The sequence below is a fragment of the Balaenoptera physalus genome (assembly GCF_965194825.1).
Source record: "Balaenoptera physalus genome assembly, chromosome: 17".
In the NCBI taxonomy this organism is placed as follows: Eukaryota; Metazoa; Chordata; class Mammalia; order Artiodactyla; family Balaenopteridae; genus Balaenoptera; species Balaenoptera physalus.
In genome coordinates this window covers 31,803,808-31,826,662 of record NC_138895.1, presented here as the reverse complement: position 1 = coordinate 31,826,662, position 22,855 = coordinate 31,803,808, and the positions used below count along the sequence as shown (strand labels likewise).

General features: G+C 33.4%; 1 protein-coding gene across 5 annotated transcripts in view; it reads left to right on the top strand.

Moving 5' to 3' along the window:
• The window catches only part of MMP16 (matrix metallopeptidase 16), a 352,530-nt gene that overhangs the window by 142,293 nt on the left and 187,382 nt on the right, over window positions 1-22,855 (top strand). For all 5 annotated transcript variants that reach the window (XM_082433981.1, XM_082433978.1, XM_082433977.1 and 2 more), the window contains 2 exons: window positions 12,427-12,575; window positions 22,696-22,818. In XM_082433981.1, the coding sequence (XP_082290107.1) occupies window positions 12,427-12,575; window positions 22,696-22,818 (272 nt within the window). The remainder of the gene's footprint in view (window positions 1-12,426; window positions 12,576-22,695; window positions 22,819-22,855) is intronic.

The window sequence follows — 22,855 nt, the reverse complement described above, 5'->3', positions numbered from 1 at the left end:
AATCAATATTGTGAAAATGACTATATTACCCAAAGTGATCCACAGAACCAGTGCAAGCCCTATCAAATTAAAAACGGCATTTTTTACAGAACTAGAACAAAAATCTTAAAATTTGTATGGAGACACACTAGACCCTGAATAGCCAAAGCAATCTTGAGAAGAAAACAAAAAAAAACAAAAAAAACAGAGCTGGAGGAATCAGACTCCCTGCCTTCAGACTATACTACAAAGTCACAGTACTCAAGACAATATGGTACTGGCACTAAAACAGAAATATAGATCAATGGAACATGATAGAAAACCCAGAGATAAACCCATGCATCTATGGTCAACTAATCTTTGACAAAAGGCAAGGATATACAATGGGGAAAAGGTAATCTCTTCAATAAGTGGTGCTGTGGAAACTGGTTAGCTATATGTAAAAGAATGAAATTAGAACACTCCCTAACACCATATACAAAAATAAACTTTAAATGGATTAAAGACCTAATGTAAGACTAGACACTATAAAACTCTTAGAGGAAAACATAGGAAGAACACTCTTTGACATAAATCATAGCAAGATTTTTTTTTGGACCCACCTTCTAGAGTAATGGAAATTAAAAACAAAAATAAACAAATGAGACCTAATGAAACTTAAAAGCTTTTGTAAAGCAAAGGAAACTATAAACAAGACGGAAAGACACCCCTCAGAATGGGAGAAAATATTTGCCAACAAATCAAAGGACAAAGGATTAATCTCCAAAATATATAAACAGCTCATCCATCTCAATATCAAAAAAATAAGCAATCCAATCAAAGAATGGGCACAAGACCTAAATAGACTTTTCTCCAAAGAGATATACAGATGGCCAAGAAGCACATGAAAAGCTGCTCAACATCACTAATTATTAGAGAAATGCAAATTAAAACTACAATGAGGTATCACCTCACACCTGTTAGAATGGGCATCATCAGAAAATCTACAAACAGTAAATCCTGGAGAGGGTGTGGAGAAAAGGGAACCCTCTTGCACTGTTGGTGGGAATGTAAATTGATACAACCACTATGGAGAACAGTATGGAGGTTCCTTAAAAAACTAAAAATAGAATTACCATATGACCCAGCAATCCCACTACTGGGCATATACCCAGAGAAATCATAATTGAAAAAGACACATGCACCCCAATGTTCATTGCAGCACTACTTACAATAGCTAGGTCATGGAAGCAACCTAAATGCCCACTGACAGATGAATGGATAAAGAAGATGTGGTACATATATACAGTGGAATATTACCCAGCCATAAAGAGGAACGAAATTGGGTCATTTGTAGAGACGTGGATGAATCTAAAGACTGTCATACAGAGTGAAGTAAATCAGAAAGAGAAAAACAAATATTGTATATTAACGCATATATGTGGAACCTAGAAAAATGGTACTGATGAACCAGTTTGCAAGGCAGAATAGAGACAGATGTACAGAACAAATGCATCGACACCAAGGTGCGAAAGCGGGGGGTCGGATGAATTGGGAGATTAGGATTGACCTATATACACTAATATGTATAAAATAGATAACTAATAAGAACCTGCTGTATAGCACAGGGAACTCCACTTCGCTGTACAGTAGCAACTAACACAACATGATAAAACCACTATACCCCAATAAAAAAAAATAAAAATAAAACATTAGAAACATCATAAAAGAATAAAAGACTAAGAGATAAATTTTGTGTCTGATACATAACAAGCTCAATAAATATTAATTTCCCTTTAGCTCCACTAGTTCCAAAAAAGAAAAAAAAGTTAAAGGGTTAACCATGACTGTGAATGGACTTGTAGGCCACAGTAAGGAGTTTGAATTTTATATTCAGTTGGTGGGTAACTCCTAAAGGTTTATAATCAAATGAATGATATAGGTTGATCTACTTAAAAAGACAGCTCATGCCACTTCACACGCATCAGGATTACTATTATAAAAACAAAAATAAACAGAAAATAACAAGTGTTGGAGAAGATGTGGAGAAATAGAACCCCTTGTGCATTACTGGAGGGAATGTAAAATAGTGAGTCTTCTGAGGAAAACAGTATGAGAATTCCTCAAAAAATTATATTTAGAATTGCCATATAATCCAGTAATTCCACTTCTAGATATAACCCAAAAAAACTGAAAGATGGGATTGAAATAGATTTTTGTACACCAGTGTTTATAACAGTATTATTTATAATATCCAAAAGATGGACACAACACAAATGTTCATCAACTGATCAATGGATAAATAAAATGTGGTATATACATTCAATGCAATAGTATTCAGCTTTAAAAATTACATTTGTAATATCACATGTTGTAACGCAGATGAACGTTGAAAACATCCTAAATGAAATAAGCCAGACACAGAAGGGCAAATACTGTACGTACCACTAATGTGAGGTACATAGAGTAGTCAAATTCATAGACAGAAAGTAGAACAGAGGTTACCAAGGAATGGTAGAAGAGGAGGATGGGGAGTTATTGTGTAATGGATACAGAATTTCAGTTTGTAATTATGAAATAGCTCTGGAGATGGACGGTGGTGATGGATGCTTAACAATGTACTTAATGCCACCAAATTTTACTGTTGAAAATGGTTAAAATGGTAAATTTTAAGTTACATATTTTTATTGTAGTTAAACAAAAAACACTTCACACTAGTTGGGGAAGGAGAGAGAATAGTACCAATATTTAAAGCACAGAGGCCAGTTGGAGAATCTTGTGATTTCTGGTGGGTGCCCTGGACAAAGGAGTGGCAGCAGAAATAAGAGTTTCCATTCAATGTAAAATTGGAGCTAAGGCATGATGATGGATTGAGTATGAATGGTGAGAAAAAGGAGAATTAAGGATGATTCCTATATTTTTGGGTTAAACAGCAGTGTGATATCAGAGTCTGGGCATTAGGGTGAGGTCAGGATTTAAGGGTTAAATTGGTGTGCCATCAACATGTATATGGTATTTGAAGGATTAATTTTAGAAGAAATAACTGAGGACATTGTAGATACAGTTGACCAGAAACACTGAGACTTATTGTAGTCTTATTATTGTAGAAAGTGCTGGAAAGTAATTAATGAAGTGAGAAGAAAGGATCATTCTCTGGCAAAGATGGTTGTAGTGGTTTTTTAAACTTCGAAACAGAAATGGCCATAAGTATTCTGGCATGGAAATAAGAATATTAGTTGAGCTGGGCAAATTGGACAGTGCAAGGCTGTTTTGCATTGGCAATTAGAGAAGCCCTCAGAAGTAGGAGCTAGTGTTATACCCAGAACATAGGCAACAACAGCTCCTTTCATGATGTAAAATGGAATGTTTTGTTTGTGTAAAAACTACAAAAACTCACAGTTATTGTAGATATGTTTTCAGACGGTCTGCCTTCTCATTTTGAAACGTGAATAGGGTCGCCTAGCATTTCCTAGGATATAGATAGGCAGCTGGGTCTCTTCCATGTCTAAGAGGCAGCCTTGAAGAACAGACAAAGTCAACCTTGGGTGTAGTCAGATCTCTATTTGAATACTGATTACTCCTCTCTTATTGGTGTGTTCCTGGGTAAGTTATTTAATTTTTCTGGGGTTTTGTTCTGTCATTTATAAAATAGAGATACTAGAGATAATAATGCTTAACTCGCAGAATTGCTATAAGATAATGCATGTAAATTGCCTAGTACCTAGTGGGCAGTAAAGGACTGGCAGCAGTTGTTATTATTATCGAGGTCTGTTGGGGGTGGGACTGAAATTTCAGTGTGACCAAAAAATGGATTCTATACAACAAAGTAACAAAGGCATGCTTGGAGACCAAATTATGAATGTCTTGGAAGTTATTCTAGGGAGTTTGCTCTACAGGACTTCAGTAGCTTCAATAGTGCCTGACAGAAAGGAAAAGCTTGGGAATTGTCACAGCCAGAATATATTATATAGATATTGATAGACTGTGTTCTCATCCCTTAGGGAGAGTAAGTAATTATGTCACGGAGAGAATTTAAGGAATTAGCTTCACTTTAAAACATAGAGTAGCTTCTTTCTATCAGATCATTGATCTCTGCACTTTCTATTGCATTCCTCCATCAGTCATTTTTTTTTTTAACATTCACAATCTTATTTACCATTATATCTTTGAACTGACTAACTAAACATTATATATGTTATAAAACATACTCAAAATAGAAATAGTAAGATGAGTTAAGGATGACAAAATTAAATAATAATCTTTGTATTTTACGTAGTAATTGCATTTATATTGCCTTGCTCTTATCAGAACTATTTTTTCATGGAGAGTTCTATGGCTGACTAATGCTTCATTATTTTGAAAATATTGATTTAATACTTTGAAATATGGCAATTTCAAGATTTGTTTATTTCTTTTTTTTATTTGAGTATAGTCAACTTACAATATTATATTAGTTTCAGGTGTGCAACAAAATGATTCAATATTTTTATAGATTATACACCATATAAAGTTATTATAAAATATTTACTATATTCCCTGTACTGTACATTACATCCTTGCAACTTTTTTTTTATACATATATCAATTGTTTGTACCTCTTAATCCCCTTCACCAATCTTGCTCCTCCCCCTACTCCTCTCCTCTCTGGTAGCCACTAGTTTGTTCTCTGTACCTATGAGTCTGTTTCTGTTTTGCTATATTTGTTCATTTGTCTTTATTTTTAGATTCCACATATAAGTGAAAATATACAGTATTTGTCTTTCTCTATCTGCCTTACTTCACTAAGCATAAGATCCATATATTTGTAATCTTCTTAAAAATTGCCTTGGACAAAAAGACACCTCATAAAGATATGTAAATGCAACAGAAAAAGCTATGTCATTAGCTAACTACAAATCACTAGGCTCGTTCTATAATCTTATTCATCAGTTATGCAAAGGTTTTTCGACAAAATTCAGATGGTAAATTCTCATCTTCCCTGATGTCTATCAATTGTTCTTAAAAACAAATCGAAAGGTGTTGCATTTTCATATTTTTAACAAATGGACTTACAACCTACTGAAATTATTCTTTTGGCAGGTTATTTTACAGGTGGAAAATTCTGTTTCTGGAATTTTAAAGTAGGAAATTCTGAGACAGTTTTAATAGGTGATGTATTTATATCTTTTGAGTACAAATGCATGTGATAATGGAAACACTTCCAAACATGCATCTTTAAAAAAATACTCTCTATGTGGGACATATTTCTTTCAAAAGCACATTTTTTCTCCTAATTGCTAAAACATCACTTTTATCTTAATGGGACAGATTATATGTTCTTTTTATTCATAATCCCAATGTAGCTATTGAGTAGTATACTGCAGTTGACCTTTGAACAACACATGTTTGGACTGTGCAGGTCTGCTTACATGCAAACGTTTTCAATAAATGTATTGGAAAAATTTTTGGAGATTTACGGCAATTTGAAAAAACCGTGCAGATGAACAATGTAGCCTAGAAATACCGAAAAAATTAAGCAAAAGGTATGTCATGAATGTATAAAATATATGTAAATATACACATACTTACAAAATATGTTATTCAACTTTTTATGTTGTCGGTAAGGCTTCTGGTCAATAGTAGGCTATTAGTAGTTACATTTTGGGGAAGTTAAAAGTTATACTCAGATTTTTGACTGCGTGGGGGATCAGCACCCCAACCCCCACATTGTTCAAGAGTCAACTGTATTTGCAACCTCTTGTCTTTATGGAAAAGGACAGCACTTTTGTCTTTTTGTAAAAGAAATGCAAAATTTATGTAAGTGTGACAACTTTTTAAGTACTTTGCCCTGAGATAAGCAGGAAACATCTATGTGGTACAAAATATTTTCTTGGTCATTCTCCATCACATCACAAAGTATTACAAAATTTCTTCTTTTTAAAATGACTAATCCATTTAAAAATAGCTGTATTTTGCAATGTGCTGGAATCAAGCTAACTATTGAAGGTGACACACTAAACCTGTTTGTACTGTGGAACTCCATCTCCTCCCTCAGGACACCTGCTTGAACACAGATGACGAATGTATGAAGTCTGTCCAAGTGAGGAAACCAGAATCAATCTGTGCATTAAATAAAAGTGAAGTTTATTTTTTCTTATTTTATAGATAGGAGAGTTCATGCATAAATGTGTGGATGTGTGTATTAAATACAATGCTCTGGTATTTTGTGCCTAAGTTTCAGAGATATTTTGTACCTCTACCTCGAAGAAGCTAAATCTGCACCCCACGCCCACCCCAGCCCAATAAAGGCAAGTTCAGTCCATCATCCACATGACTTAGGCTCAAGTAATGTCTTTTAGAAAATTCACAGTAAAGACAGATAAGGAGACAGTGTAAAGCAGTACTCTAACTTTCCAGCACAATAACTAACATATAATGGGATCCCATTAAGGGCTGTCGTCTTTTTGTTTGTTTGTTTATTTGTTTGCTTTTATCACTAGAGTTCAGCCATTACTGTTTGAGGGGCTTCACTCCCACAGTTGCTAAATACAAAGTACAATTCACTTTTTTTTTTTTTTAAAGCATCTTTATTGGAGTATAATTGCTTTGCAATGTTGTGTTAGTTTCTGCTGTATAACGAAGTGAATCAGCTATACGTATACATATATCCCCATAGCCCCTCCATCTTGCATCTTCACTTTTATGCAGAATGATAAAAGTCTCCTTAACCTTTACATCCTAAGTTTTTAGTTTCTATCATAAATTAGAGAATCTCATGTTAAGGTGAAAAATATGGTCATGATGATCATTATAACTCTTACTAATGACCCCAGCAATTTTCCATCTTTTTATCCAGTTGACAGTGTCTCTTGATTGGTAAGATGTTCAGTAGAGTATCTTTTGGTCCTTCCACTGTTTCATTTTCATTTAAGAAGCCATTTAAGCGACAGTATAATTCTAAAGAAATTGCATACTATATATGAAATTTCAAACACTGATTCATTCATGGTGGGGATGGGATGGTGATTTAGAGCTCCTCTAGATTTTTGAATGAACAGAAAGGCTAATTTTTGCCTCATTAACTTATCCTATGAATTTTCAATTTGACCAATTCTGAATGACTGCTCCCACATAAGTTTTTTGGTTAATAAGGTAGTTATAATTCATATTTATAGCCACTTTTCAGACTAGACAATTTAGGTCCTAAATTCTGCCACTCTTTATAACCAGTGAATATAGGTAATGTCAGTGAAAAATATCCTCAAGCTTTTGCTAATTTTGCTGATGGTACCGCAAAATAAGGGATGATCAGGTTTTAGTTGTTTATTTTGGTTAATAACAGAATTTTATAAGTTTGTTTAGAAGTCTCATATTGAAAATGGAAAATAACTTGATAACAATGAGAACTTAACTATTAAAAATACATTCTTCCAGTTGCATTTTATTAAGAAACTCAGTTAATTATATCAGATTTAAATATTTTGTTAGTAAATATGTTCAATTTAACATGAAGCCAATAATTTTTAAAATGTATGTCCCAATATAATAAAAATTTGCATAATTATATAAACGGAAGTAATTGTTATCATAAAAATATACTTATCACCCGTTTCTTTGTTCTTCCATACTGAGTACTATAATTTGGATCATATAATCACTGGGTATATGAAACTTACATTTGGCCATACCAAACATTAGCTGAAAGGAAACTATGCCTGAAATAACTGGCTCAGTCACAAATAGGAATATGGACTGGCAAAGTGATTTTTCAGGTTAAATAAAATTCCAAACCCTACTTCCCTTTTCTTCCTCTCCAAGAATTTCTATAATATCTAAAATTCATCCCTTCATGCCCTAATAAATTTATTATTTTAATCATTTAATTTTTTTTCAGGGGGAAGGATGTCTGTGCTTCATTTCAATGTGTTCTCTCATTTCAATGTATTGGGTCCTGTCAGCGAGGGAGATTTAGGGTTCTTGCCTTTGTGATTCACTTGAGTAAGTGAGTAGAATATCTTAATTTTATATTAAGGTATTCATAAACTTATTAGCCTCAACAGCTGGAGGAAAATTTACTTCTCTTGATTTCAGTACTGGCCTGAGATATTAAATAAGAATATATATTCTAAAAATGCTCTGCTTACATTTGCCATTAAGCATAAGAACTATTAATGTCTCCTCCTTGTTGTTATTGCTGTTGAAAGCCATATTTCAGGATACCACCCTGATATATGGATATGGATAGCTAAGTCAATTAATACAGGCTTTCACTATATGGTTACATGAAATGTTTATGACCAGGACACTTTCTTAATGAGTTTACTGAAACTCTGTGTGCCTGCTACTTCCTATTTATATTAGAATCTAGTAAAGGCAATATCTATTAGCACAGAATTTAATATTTAAATGTTTGCCTTTTATTGACTGATATATCTTCTTGCTCTGCAGAGAAAAGAACTCTTCTGGTTTTTCCTCCATTTAGGTAATCACTAAGTGTAGGAAATTGGTTTTGTCCACAAGACAGCAAGGTATTTGAATATATTAGTAACACAGAGAATGTAATTCAAGGTTAGATTTTGTTGCACCATTTAAGGTTCTGTAGTTGCTTGTTTTAGTGATAATGAGATGGGCTGAATCCTAGACAGTAAAAGGAGTCAAGTTTTCCCTCAAAAAAACCTGTTTGCCTCCTAATATTTTTTCTATGCTCTCAACTGCACGTCAATCCAGTGAGCTAAATAAAACAAAGAAAAGAAAACAAAATAAAAACGAATTTTCCAATTTGTTTACATTTTCCCTTTTTGTTTTGGGACTTGGGGAATTTTCAAGCAATATATGATTCTGTACCCTCTGTAGTTTCTCTTTCGTCACAATTCTGACTACTTAAATCTCACCTGCATTTTCAGTCTTGCCCATTCCAAGGACAAATCTTAACTTCAGTAGGAACAATTTCAAGAACTCAGAACAATTAGTAAGCATAAAATAATAATATGACTTACTGAGCAAGAATTATGCTGGTGGCTTTATATATTCTCAATCCTCACATGGACCCTACACATTCAATATCATTTCCCCCAAATGCACACAAAAAGAAAATTTTCCTTAATTATCCATTATGTGCATTTGAAAACATTGAAAAAACATCAAGGCACAAAATAGGGATATATTTCAAACAACAATGTATGAGGATGGATGTCTATGGCATAGTCTTTAAGGAATAAGGTGTACCTTCAAATTTTACTTTGTAGATTTAATTTAATTTTTTATCAGATAAGATATTATAATTTAGTAGAAAACAAAAAAAGTTACAAAGAAAGGTTTCTTCTATGTCACTTCTATCATATCCCAATTTCCTAAACTTCTTATTGTTCACTACTGTAGAATGATGAAATGCTAAGCCACCTATCTTGCTCTGTTTGTACAACAAACATGTTTTATTCTATAGAGTAGAATAAGGTTACTTATACCAGAGACTCCTATACTTCTTTGGTGATTTTGAGCCAGTGTTTATTCCTGATCTTCACTTTTTGAACCTGATCTTAATTCACTGGTAACTTAAATGTCAGTGTTTACAAAGCACTATGAATTTTGGCCAGAGTGGTTTCCTACCCTTGATGCTGAGTGTACAGTACGGCTTGTATTTGGCTAGTTTTACATCACCATGTTGATAAAATTATTCTCATACAAAGAGCATTAGCTTCTTATTATTTAGGGTTATTTGGTACAGACTTTTTCCTATCATACCAAAAATGATTGGACTCTCAGAGTTCTGTGGTCTCAACAACGTAAATGAAATAATAGAAAACAAAAGCAAACTCAAGAGAGGATATCCCCTTGGTGATTAAAAAATTATTTAAGCAGATATTTGTTTTCATCTGTATTTTATACATTGGATATTATATATATATATATATATATATATATATATATAGGCACTGAAGATAAAATTACTACTTGAAAGCATTGTAGGTATAGTCACTTGCTTTTTACCTTGACCTAGAGTAAGGTTGTCTACAGCAGGCTTTGCTTCAATAAGAAATGTTATTGAGGCCTTGCTGATTTCATACTCTAATGTAACACCAATATAGTCATGCTTGATCTTCCACTGTTTTGTGGAAAGATGCATTACAAATTTTACTTGAGAATTATTCCTGGTCAATTATTGATGATGTCAGAAAAGATTTCTTGATTAACAAATAACAATGGTATGAAGAATGGACAACTCAAAGTAACCCATAATCTTATTGACATTATTTGTCAGCCAAGAAACAGACTTTGATCATAAAATGGTAGATCCCCTAGCCTTTCTGATAGTTTACAATTTAAAATAGTTATTCACTTCTTATTCATTTGGAAAAACAGCCTTTCATGATGAATGACGTAATATAAAAAAGAACTTAGAGAAAAATCACCATTCATTTTTTATGTAATTCTAACTCATTTGTTTGAAAGACTAAGGCATAAATCAAATACGTATTTTTTAGAGCATGCTATTTTTTCATTATGCACTTAAAATTCATATATTTTATAGTCTCTATTTGTATGTAAATCATAGGGCTTATTAACAATTTTTTTCTTTGCTGTTCTCACAAACATGATTGACAGTAGCTTAGCACCCTTGAGTAACCTAGCAACAAGGTTTCTTACTCTATAGCAAGTAAGAAATGGATGCAAACAAAGTGTTATGGGAAAAAAAAAAAAAGAGTTCAATTTCAGAATATATGTGCATGTATACTATTAAAAATCACGATGAAATCTAATTTGGGTGAAATTTGTTGACAATAGGTATTGAATTTCCTAGTAAATAATATATTGCCAGTGAAATCTTGTCTCCTTCATTCAGGAAAAAAAAAAAAAAAGATCTATTTCAGACTGTACCACTGTTGACTAGGTTACTGAATATATGTCTTCCCTAGCAGCCTATTCATTATAGATTAGATGAAGGGAGTGTCTGGGCATGTTTTCACTATGTGGTAGATGAGTTTACTAGATGGAATTTCAACAGTAAACCTTCCTGGCAGTGATACATTTGCTAATCCCTTAAATAGTTTTAGAATAAATATTTTATCTTATTTTCAAGGGGTTGTGCTGCACTTTTGGGGGATCAATTTCTTGGAAATACCACAAAAGATTCCACCTTGTGTTTTACATGTTAAGAAGCTGATATGTTTAATATCTGTTTCTTTTGGTGAAATTTAACTATAAATTATATATAATTATTTAACTATAATTGCTGTTTATTTTCAATGAGAAAATAACTCTTTTGTGTTTTAATTGTAAGGTCATAATGGGAGTGTATCAGGTATTGGGAGAAAGCTACATCTTCATAGGATCATTATATGAAAAATAGACTCAGGTGGGAGGGGAAACACATACTAGTGAATACCTTCCATTAAATAGCACAGCTTTTATTCTGTGCCAAAGGCAGAATTACCTGGCCTTTCTCAATTTGACAGGTAGTTCACTGCACTTCAAGAAATCTTAGAGCCTTATGAAAGATTGAAGTAAGGGACAGCAGGATGGGCTATGAGCTGGACATATGATTGTGCATTTAAAATGAATGCATAGAATTGTAAAACTAGAAAGCCTCTGCTCTCTGGTAGAGATCCCCCCCCCACCCCAGATAACCCAAGTTTTGGTTATTTTTAAAATCTAACCTTAAATGACTCTGATTTTGGCTGTAATCACGACTGGGTGTGAGCTCAACATCAATATCTTCCTCTCACTATCCTCCCAAATCTCTCTTCCCTAGGGAAGACCAGAATTAAAATCATGATATCCTTAAGGAGAGGGCCAAATATTCTCAACTAAATAGTCTGATTTTATCTGTATGTGAAAAGTTTGGTCACTTACATGATTTGGTTTGAAGTGAGTCACTGTAAATAAATGAAAGGATATCCTTTACATGAGAAACAGTTCCCTGTCCTTGAAGATATCTAGTTCCAATTGGATAAACCAGTTGCATAGAATTTATACCCCAAATTTCATTATAGAAAAATTGGTCTACATGTGATGATGCTACTAGTAACAGCTGTAGTCAGTGGTTAATTATTCAGGAAAATGACATTTCAGATATGGCATATGCACATTAACTTCCCCTTCCAGCATAGATGTCTCAGTGGGGCCATATTGTTGAAAAAATATCTGCATTTTGGGAAGCTGAGTTCCTAGAGGGCAGGAATGATCTTATTTGTGATTTTATCCAGTATCTACTATAGTACTCTATACAGTGTAAGCTTGAGACAAATGATTAATCTTTTTCTTTACAATTAGAGTTTGTGTGTATGTTAGAAAGATCTGTAACAACCACTGAAATTATACTAAAATAACCTAAACTACATAATATGTGTTAAAAAGAGACAAAATTAAATAATATATGCCCTTAGAAGAGGAAATAAAGTTTAAAAATCAACTACAGACAGAAATTAATTACCATAAAATTACTGTTAATTTGTGAAGTTGATCTAAAAGGAGCTGTACTTGTTATTGCAGGTTTGGTTACAGAAGTACGGCTACCTTCCACCGACTGACCCCAGAATGTCGGTGCTGCGCTCTGCAGAGACCATGCAGTCTGCCTTAGCTGCCATGCAGCAGTTCTACGGCATTAACATGACAGGAAAAGTGGACCGAAACACAATTGAGTAAGTAATGGCATCTGCACTCTTTCTTTCTCAGCTCTTGAGCCAAACTAAGTGGTCTGAAAAACCCTTAGTGAACTCCACCAACCACAAATGGAATGATTTGTCTCATGAACGTTTCTTTGGAACTTAACCTATGTTAACTCCACTCCCCTGAGATTTCATAAAAAATTAAAACACAAAATTAAGTTTACTCACCTGGACTTGAACAATACATTTTCAAAATAGGAAAGAAAATACCAACAATGGGAGTCAAAGTAGATGGACAGCTGAAGCCACTACTAGAAGAGTGGTGATCAGTGATGTGCTGGAGCTGGATTGTATGGCTGGAGGGAGTAGTGTGTGCACATCTCTTTCCCTAAATGATATCACAGCAGTAACCTGAAATTGACCAAAGTCAAAATATTGAAACCGAGGAAAATAGGAAACTGCAAATCAGGGCTCTGTTTTTGAGGGGGAGGGAATCAGAGAGCCAGTTAATAGTTTACTAGCTTTCTGCTAGTGACAATTCTCATACTAGTTAAATCAAGGGAAGAGTTTTCACTGAAAAGTCTGTGCTTTCAATCTTTTAGTAACAAAGGGCTTATTTCTACTCTTTAATAATATTTGTTATTTTATTTATTTTTTTATCAATCATTTGTTCATTTATTTATTCAACCAATCACTCTTTACTGGGCATTTTATCTGTGAAAGAGGCATATGCAGATTCAAAAGACATCGTCTCTTCTTCAAAGGAACTTCAAGTTAACTGTATAGCTAGACACAGTCATAAATTGTTTTACCACAAGTACACTATGAAAGAGCATTATTGTTTCTAGACGACAAAGGAGGAAACGATTAATTCTTTTAGTGCAGGGAAGAATTATTTGTGTTCATTGAGTCTTTGATACTCAAAAGTAAATCTACTTCAGCATTTATAATGATCAACACACAGTAAACCTACACAATAGGGAAGATAAGAATACATTTTTCTCTCTACTTTTTCAAGTAAAAACCTGAAAGTCAAAGGCTAAGTGAAGTCCAGACTAGCTTCAGAGTCCAGATTTTTTGACATTTACTTGGGGAAGTTTCCACTATACCATGCTGTGTACCTTTGAGAAATGACACATTTTTCTTAAATACCTGAAGTACCCGGACTCAGGCACATATAATTAATTCTTACATGTTAAACTAATTTAATATATAATTTTAAAATTATATTTTGCCTTCCAATACTTAAAGTATGATGTTAGTCATACTATTTCATCAAAACAGAAAAAACATATAACAATGGCTTGAAGATTAAACAGTTTTCAAGCAGTTTGAAAAAATAAATTGGGATACGGAGGGTGGGAGGGAGGAAGATGCAAGAGGGAAGAGATATGGGGACATATGTATATGTATAACAGATTCACTTCGTTGTAAGGCAGAAACTAACACACCATTGTAAAGCAATTATACTCCAATAAAGATGTTAAAAATAAATAAATAAATAAATAAATATAAATAAATACATTACCTCTCCTAACATTTTTAAGAGATACTTAAATATTGAATTTGATTTGAGTCTGTGAAAACAGAATGAAGAATTAATATAATGCATTCTGTGAGAATGAGAAACCTGTTATTAATATTGGGAATACAATTTTGCTATTTTGGATCTACTGCCCTGTAATCATTGCAATTCTCTCTTAATAGTATACTATCAAAAGTTCATTTAAAGTCATAACATACCTCTTATCCAAAATAAATATAGTGCTAAATTAATAAGCAAAACCTCCAGCAAGCCCTGTGTTTTGTTGCTGTGTACAATACAGAACTCCATTTATATTACACTCTCTATCCCAACAATTTAAAAAGTGCTCTGGACAAGCTTTCTTGTTCCCTAACGCAGAGCTGATACCTTCTAATTCACTTTTTTGGAAATTATGACACAGTTTTTAAAAATACAATAAATGGTGACTTGGGAAACAAATTATTTTAAATATGCTTATTACTAGATACTAAAATTGAGAGATTGGAGTCCTATAAAAGGTGTCATTTGTGTTTCCCCTCACTTTTGAAAGCGCCTGCTAATCATTGAAAATACTCAAGAAGGATAAGTTTGATTTCCTAAAATAGCTAGAAAAAGGTCTTTGTCAGGAGATAATGGAAGAGGAATGTGTGCAGGATTTATTTGGACCCTTCATGTGGAAAGGGGTTAGCAAAAATACAGAGGTGCAGAGAAAGACACGGGTCTTTTCCTGGCATACAAGGGCTCAGATTCCAGACCAGAAGAAAGGATTGTGTCAGTGTGTAGGTGTTAAAGTAACATTTCTGTGAGCTATAGCATTATAAAGAAAAGATCAACTAAATAAGCAGCCTTAAATTTAAAACCACCCGGTTTTTCTGCTTGTTTTTTGTTTTTTTCTTTAAAAGAGTTTTGTTCTAACTCAGTTACTTTGAAATTAAAAACGTATCTTTCTCTTTAAAGAGAGTGTTACACTTGGTAGTTATTTCTAGGTGAACCCATTAAAGCCTTGTTAAACCCTCATCATTTTCCCTTCCTAGACTGTGATGCCTCCTCTATCTTCTGTGTCATTCTCATTGTCATTCATGCTAGAAACCCTGCTTCATACTAGAAGCAGCTTCATTTGCTTCCTGTCTGTTTTTTCCACTGATGTATCCCCAGTCTTGGGGTATTGTTGCTCAGGGTACTCAGCTCAAATTATGTACCATTTTTGTAAGTATAATCCCTATAATCATGCTACTTAAGCAATTCTCTGTGCTTCTGTAATATTAAATGAATGTGTGGTAACAATCCATGCTGAAATTGCATTCTATTATTTTACATAGTCAAATTATAATGTATGAATTTTTTCATCTAAGTCTTATTACATAAAATATGTAGTAAAATTAGAGACCTAGAATTATTAATCAGTATTAAAATAATGTCTTAGGATTCATTTTCAGATGCCATAAACATTTATCTAATTTTAGACTCTTGTTGAAATCAATTGTTTTTAAATTAAGTAATTATATTCTTTTTTGGAAGACAGACATTTGATGGATTCAATCTATAATTCTTGGGTAATTAAAAATAATGATGCCAATTATAATAATCCTTATATTACATTGAAGAAATTAATCATTTTCAAGCAACAAATTTGGTTATTACCTTAAGTGGCATATTATATAGCTTTTGAATTAATTAACATTGGTATTGGAGAGATAGTAGTGGTAAATACTTATACCGTCCCCACCCAAAATGAGCTAATTATCATATGTTGCAATGGTTCTTCTAAATTATTGGTTACTTAGCTAATTTTAGTAAGCAAGCTCACTTAAATTCCTTAATAAGTGAATTAATCTATGTTATGCATAAAAATGCAGTATTTTGCAAGGACGGAAAAGGATAATAAGGCAATAATAAGAATGAGTTTAATATGTTTTTATAATATTAATAGTAAGTATTTTAAAATTTTAGTTTATCTTTTTATGTGTGCACAATGTTATGCCCTGAAGCGTACTTGATGGGATTTGTAAGGTGATCTTTCTTTTTGTTTTTATCTCTCTCTCTTTCTTTCTCTCTCTCCATATATATATGTGTGTGTGTGTATGTGTGTGTGTATATACATACAAACATATATACATTTGTGCATATATACTGGATTATCTTAGTAATTCTGTTTAATTTATTTAAATCATGCCCAGAAATTTGTCTTAATTAAAAATTATTTTAAGACTGAATAAGTAGCTTTATTCAAAGAATTATTATGAAACTGTAGTGATATTTGAACTCCTGATTTTGGAATTCAAGTATTTATTTAGATATATCAAGAACTACAAGCTTTTTGGTTTACTTATCCAGATGTTCTATGATTTTTTTTCTTTAGTCTAAATTATCAAGTTAAGACTCTTCATTTTCAATTTGGATATAAAAGATAGATCCATCAGTAATTAAAGTTTTTTCTTTGTTATTTTTTAACATAACAATAGTACTCAAAGCTATAACATTATAGCATGGGTCAATCCACATTTTGGTAGCTACAGAGGGTTGGTTAACAGTTAAATGAGCAGGGTCCTTACAGCCCTGTTCCAAAAGGTAAAAGGTGAGAGGTGAAAGCTTAAGAAAGAGGTAACACTCTAACAGAGCTTTTGTTCACATTGCAGATCATGGAGGCTTAATACACTTATTCTCTGTGCTTGGGTTTTTAAGTACTTTAACTTTGCAGTTTCAGCTTTGGGAATAACCTGTGTGTCCATGCAGGCTGTTAATGAGTTGATAGAAAAAAGAAACTCTGGACCAGAGTGAGCTATCAGCCTATCTACATTTTGAGCCCTAAGTTAATTTACTTTGAAAAATCTTCTTCATGATTATTGAACTTGAATACAAGCAAAGCCTAAGGATTTTTAATGTAATAAATATAAGCATATTTTAAAATTTCTAGAAAGATTTCTTGGGACAACTATAATCATAGATATTACTCTTACCTTTCATTAGAACTTGGAAAAGTTTGGAAGATAGAAACCTGTTTAATATATTATGCTGATGAATATTTTTCTAAGATTACTAATGCATAAGGCACAAAATATATATTTTTGAGTATTTTTTCCCTTGGTAAAGGTAGATATATGTACACAGGGCCACTGTGTGGCACAGCCCCAACCCCAAAGGGTGGCATTCCCATCTTATTCTATTGGGGAGCTGCTTTCCTGCATCAGGGGCATGGACTACAACTTGAAGGAACCTCTTGGAGTCATGCAATGGGTAGCCCTATATGTTTGACATGAATGCCCAACTAATTAATTTCTTTTTTAACTGAAGCTAATGGATACTGTTTCCTATATGGTGGCTTTTAACATTACTGCAAACTTCCTTAGTAGATTATGGTTACTTTATTTACATAAAACAGAGTATGTGTCTGTTGGCATATTTGTTATCAAAATACTAGGAATATCCCTGTCTTGAATAACAAAGTGTTTTATGTCAACATACAAGTCAAAGTGAACTGAAAAATGTAGAAACATAGATATCTGTATGCTGCTGCTGCTGCTTCTACTACTACTAGTATAACTACTTCCTGATATTTTAAAAATAATATTAAGTATTATAAGTTAATAATAATAGCAGTTACTATCTGCCAGGACCTGTTCTAAGTATTTCACATGATTTAAATAATTTAATCCTCACATTAACTCAATAATAGTACAATCATTTCATTTTATAGAAGAGGAAACTAAGGAATAGAAAGAAACAGTAGACTGACTAATAGCACAGGGCTTGTGAGTCAGTGAAGCTGGATGGGAACCCTGGCAGTCTGGCTCTAGGATCCCTGCTTCCAACTTTTATAATGTAACTCCTCACAAGAGAACTGATTTTTAGATATTTTTCATTTTTAAATTGAGTTAATTTAAACAAAGACATTAATGATCCACCAAACTAGTTTAAAAATGCTCTGTATTCTAAACAGTTAAACCAATACTGAATATCAGTATTATATTTATGAAAATTGGGGTGGTGCCGTGACTTACAACTTGAAATTACAAAATGTCTCTCTTGCAGCTCACTGGCCCACCCCCCCAGCCCAGTGCTCATTCCCCATGTCTTTGTTTGCTTTGGAATGTCAACTTAAAATTCTTAGCAAATGAGTCAGTAGAGAAGCACAGGTATATGAGTGTGTGTTGACACACTGAAAAGAGAAGTGTTTTAGCAACGATACTTTCACAAAAAAGTACGACTTGAAAATAACACACACACACACACACACACACACACACACATACACTTCAACACCTTTCCTTTTCATATGATGTAGTTATTACCTTGGGTGAGACAATCAATCAATTTCACGCAAAAGTAAAATTGCACTCTTTACTTCTGCACTCTTGTGTATAGGTAAACATGGGATTTATCAAATTGATACATGAATGGAACTAACATTTTGGTGCATGATAACTAGAAATGAACTGCCAGACTCTACCTGAATAACAACATTAACATGCCAATTTTACATTTAGTATTAGACAGCATTTAATTCATTGATGAGTTCTAGTAAACACTGACCTTTTTTTTTTTAAAATTATTTATTTATTTTTGGCTGTGTTGGGTCTTTGTTTCTGTGCGAGGGCTTTTCTCTAGTTGCGGCAAGCGGGGGCCACTCTTCATCGCAGTGCGCGGGCCTCTCACTATTGCGGCCTCTCTTGTTGCAGAGCACAGGCTCCAGACGCACAGGCTCAGTAGTTGTGGCTCACTGGCCTAGTTGCTCCGCAGCTTGTGGGATCTTGCCAGACCAGGGCTCGAACCCGTGTGCCCTGCATTGGCAGGCAGATTCTCAACCACTGCGCCACCAGGGAAGCCCAACACTGACCATTCTTGATATCACTGAGAACTTTAAAAATTGTAAGAGAAAGAAACAAATGCTTATAAAATTAAAGGACAAACGTTTGGAATCACATAAAAATCCCAAGGACAGATTTAGTTCAGATACTGTGTGTCATATTCAGTGTCACGATGTGCTCTGATCATATTTTTGGGATTTTACATATTTTGATAATTAATACCTGCTAATATCTCTGTGCCAGAATATTTGGGTACATATATCGGTGAAGTTAACATAGAGTTATCTTGACCAACCCTCATTAAGTGTTCTTTGAATTAAATTACTAGTTTATATTACATTATGCCTGTTCTTATGTTTATTTCTTTCACTTAAGTCATCTACATTATGATTTAATTTTATATAAAGTTTCACACAACATCTCTGCATAGTAAGCATTTGTTCAAGGCGCAGAGCTGTAAGAGTTACAAAGTCCTCAAGAAACATATAGGATAGTGGGGGAGATCGGTATGTGCAAAAACAATACATGAAGACAGTTTGCTTCATGTTCTTCACTGGAAGCTTCACTGGACACCGGTCCCATACAAGGCTCTCTGGCTTGACTCGCAGGTTAGTAGAAGACAGAGACAGAGATGTACACATTGTAATATACACTATAATACATGCTGTGTTGAGATGGTAAACTGTACATGTGGGAGTTGAATAATGAGGAGGATTAGGATTGTCACTGTAAACAAGGAGGTAAAAGTATTCCAGACAGAGGTCAATGTAAACAAAGGCAGAAAGAGGTTTGGTTCTGTAGGAACTTGTGTGGATCTTGGGAAGCAGGGAGATGGGGGGCATCCTGGCTAAGTATGCCTGAGTAAGATTCTGTCTATAAAAGCATTTCATACTTGGAACATGTAGTAAACACATCAGTGTTTTGAAAAGATTTATCTTTAGGAGTGAGAAGGCACTGGTGAGAGTGAAAGATAGAGAAGTTTTAGAGGCAGAAAAGACTACATCATGATTGATTGGATGTGAAGAGGCATCAGTGGAAGATGTTACCTGGATACCTGGCTTAGGCATTAGAAAGGCTTTGGGCTGAGAAAAGGTATCAGAAGAATTGGTACAAGTTTGGAGCTGAAAAATCATAATTTTAAATTACATGTAAAATTAGAAATGATGACAAGATAGCTAGATGGAGATGTGAGAACACTTAACTAATTATATTGTATTATTATTATTTTTTTTATCATGAATGTCTTACATGAGACTGGGAGCTCAGCAAGAGCCCCTTGCCTTATCTTTTTATACACACTTTTTTTTTCATATATGTCTTAGCGTATTATAAAAGCTTAAAAATATTGTAAGATAAATGGATCAGGATAGAATGAGTAAATATATAAACAAATAGTTGGAACATAAGAAAAAATTATATGAATGGGCAAAAGCTGAATAAATGCATAAGGAATTTAGCAGAGATATGTTTCAGCATAAGAATCTAATACTCATCCCTAAAACCCCTGTCCTTTGGAAGATGCAATGTTTCATTTAGAAAACTTTTACTAGGTCCAACATATGCACAACTTAAAATGGAAATTTACATTAATAAATTTAAATGTTTTCAATGGCTATCTTCATCTTTTAACTTTATGTATTGTTAAAGTAATTTTAGAGAATATATCCTCATTGAAAACGTATTTCCTCTGATAATGTATCAGGATAAATACAAATTGTCAAATTTTATCCCACTATCCATTTCAAAATTATTTCTTTCCCTAGAGTGTTTACTTCAATATTTTCTTTAGCTAACTGTAAGTGTAATCACATCCACATTAAGTAAATTTAGTCATATTTAATAATTATTTGTTCTCACAGCACTTTCAGGGAGATGTCAGAGTAAGTATTTGGTTAAGAAATATTATAATTTTTGTTGAGAGTATGATTAATGAAATACCCATTGATAAAAGCCACTTAAATTATCATTAATTAATTAATATTAACCATTAATGCTTAATATTTGTTAGTTGAATATGTATCTAGATCTTACAGAATATAATAAAAATATGTTTTCATTAAAAAATGTCCCTAGCCACCAATTTATTAAATCTCTTTTAAATTCTAGGGGTTGTACAGGTACAGGGAGTATGTAGATCCCCTGCCCCTTAGTGTTTTACAGTCTAGTGAAATATATCTCAAATTTAATGATTTAGAGCAGGGGTCCCCAACCCCCCAGGCCACAGACTGTTAGGAACAGAGCCTCACAGCAGGAGGTGAGCGGTGGCTTTCGAACGAAGCTTCATCTGCTGCTCCCCATTGCTCCCTATCACTCGCATTACCACCTGAACCATACCCCCCACCGTGGAAAAATTGTCTTCTGTGAAACCAGTCCCTGGTGCCACAAAAGGTTGGGGACCGCTAATTCAGAGTGTCTTGGGAGTTTTAGTTAAAAGTAAAAGGTCTCAATTCTTGGCTCCAGAGACTTCAGTTCCATAGGTCTGAATAGCTTTCTAGGCATTAGCATTTACAAGACATCTCATTTGGTTTGGAGACTTTAATAAAGGGAAAGAGTGATTTCCTGAAGTAACTCTACAATGCATCATAAACTAGGATGGAGTTTAAGTCTGTTAACTGCAATGTCTACATTTTTACTGGTAGCAGAATAAAAAAGGAGAAACGTACAATGCTTATCAGAAAAGTGTTGTCTTTCTTAAAAAGTAAAAGTCATGCTTTCATTGTTGCATGATGTTATTCTTATGTTTATAAAAGCTAGTTAGCTGATTTATCCCTGTAACATGTAAACTATTTCAGTCATTTTCATGAAATGGACATCTTTAGACAGTCATCTCTGCAGTCAATTATTTTCCATTTAAAGAGTATAGAAATTTTTGATGAAATATAACAAAAATTGATTCTTTTGCTCATTTCCACTTTCTGAAGCATGTAACGCCACGAAGATTCTGCTTTAGTTCTGTAATTGTTAAATTAAATGGGCTAATGGATGATAAAGCCATTTTGAGTCACTAAAGAAAAACTAATAAAAATCATGTCAATCTTTCTCCTTAGACAAGAAGCAAGACTACATAGAAACATGACAATGGTCAAATGAGACTCTCTAGAAAAAAATTTAGACAACTGTCTATATAAATATTAAAAATCAATAAATCAAAAACAGCGTTTTATTTTCCCAATGTTAATATTTAAATTTTATTGGTGTCATACTAAACATTATATTCAGAAAAAAATTTCTTAAGCAGTGAATTCAGTTACTATTAAAGGTTCAAAGAGAATGGCTGTTATTTGAAAATTGGGGTAATGCTTAAAGTGTAAAGAAGAAAAAAGTGGAGAAAGGCAAATGTTATTCTAAACAACAATTTCCTTCTATTTAAGCTAGAAGAGAGTAGCATATATCTTCTTGCTTCCTGGAGTTTAGGTCATGTAATAGATTTTAAAAATTGTTGAATGTTAAAGCTGAAAGAGACCTTAGTGATAATTTATTTTTAAAAGTCTCATTTTCTGAATGAGACTTTCCCAAGGTCATGTATCTGTTAACAGCAGATTCTAGTTAGAAGCATCAGAATACCTTAGTTTACAGTTAGCTCAAAATGAATTAGAGAGAAAAATTATCTAAAGGATATGAGTTATAAACTAGTGATTCTTGATCATTCCGGAAAAAAATATGCTTTCTACAATACTTAGATTCAAATTGCAAGAAAACTGACAAAATTCTCCTTTATGTTTTCCTGTTTTTATTACCACTGCCATAACTTCTCAATGGATTTCTTTTTGAAATTAATGATTAGAGTTGTTGGTAAATAACTGGAAAATATTGCTTTTTGCAGCTGGATGAAGAAGCCTCGATGTGGTGTACCTGACCAGACAAGAGGTAGCTCCAAATTTAATATTCGTCGAAAGCGGTATGCATTAACAGGACAGAAGTGGCAGCACAAACACATCACTTACAGGTATAATAGCTAATGATGAATTACTGTTTCTTTTCAA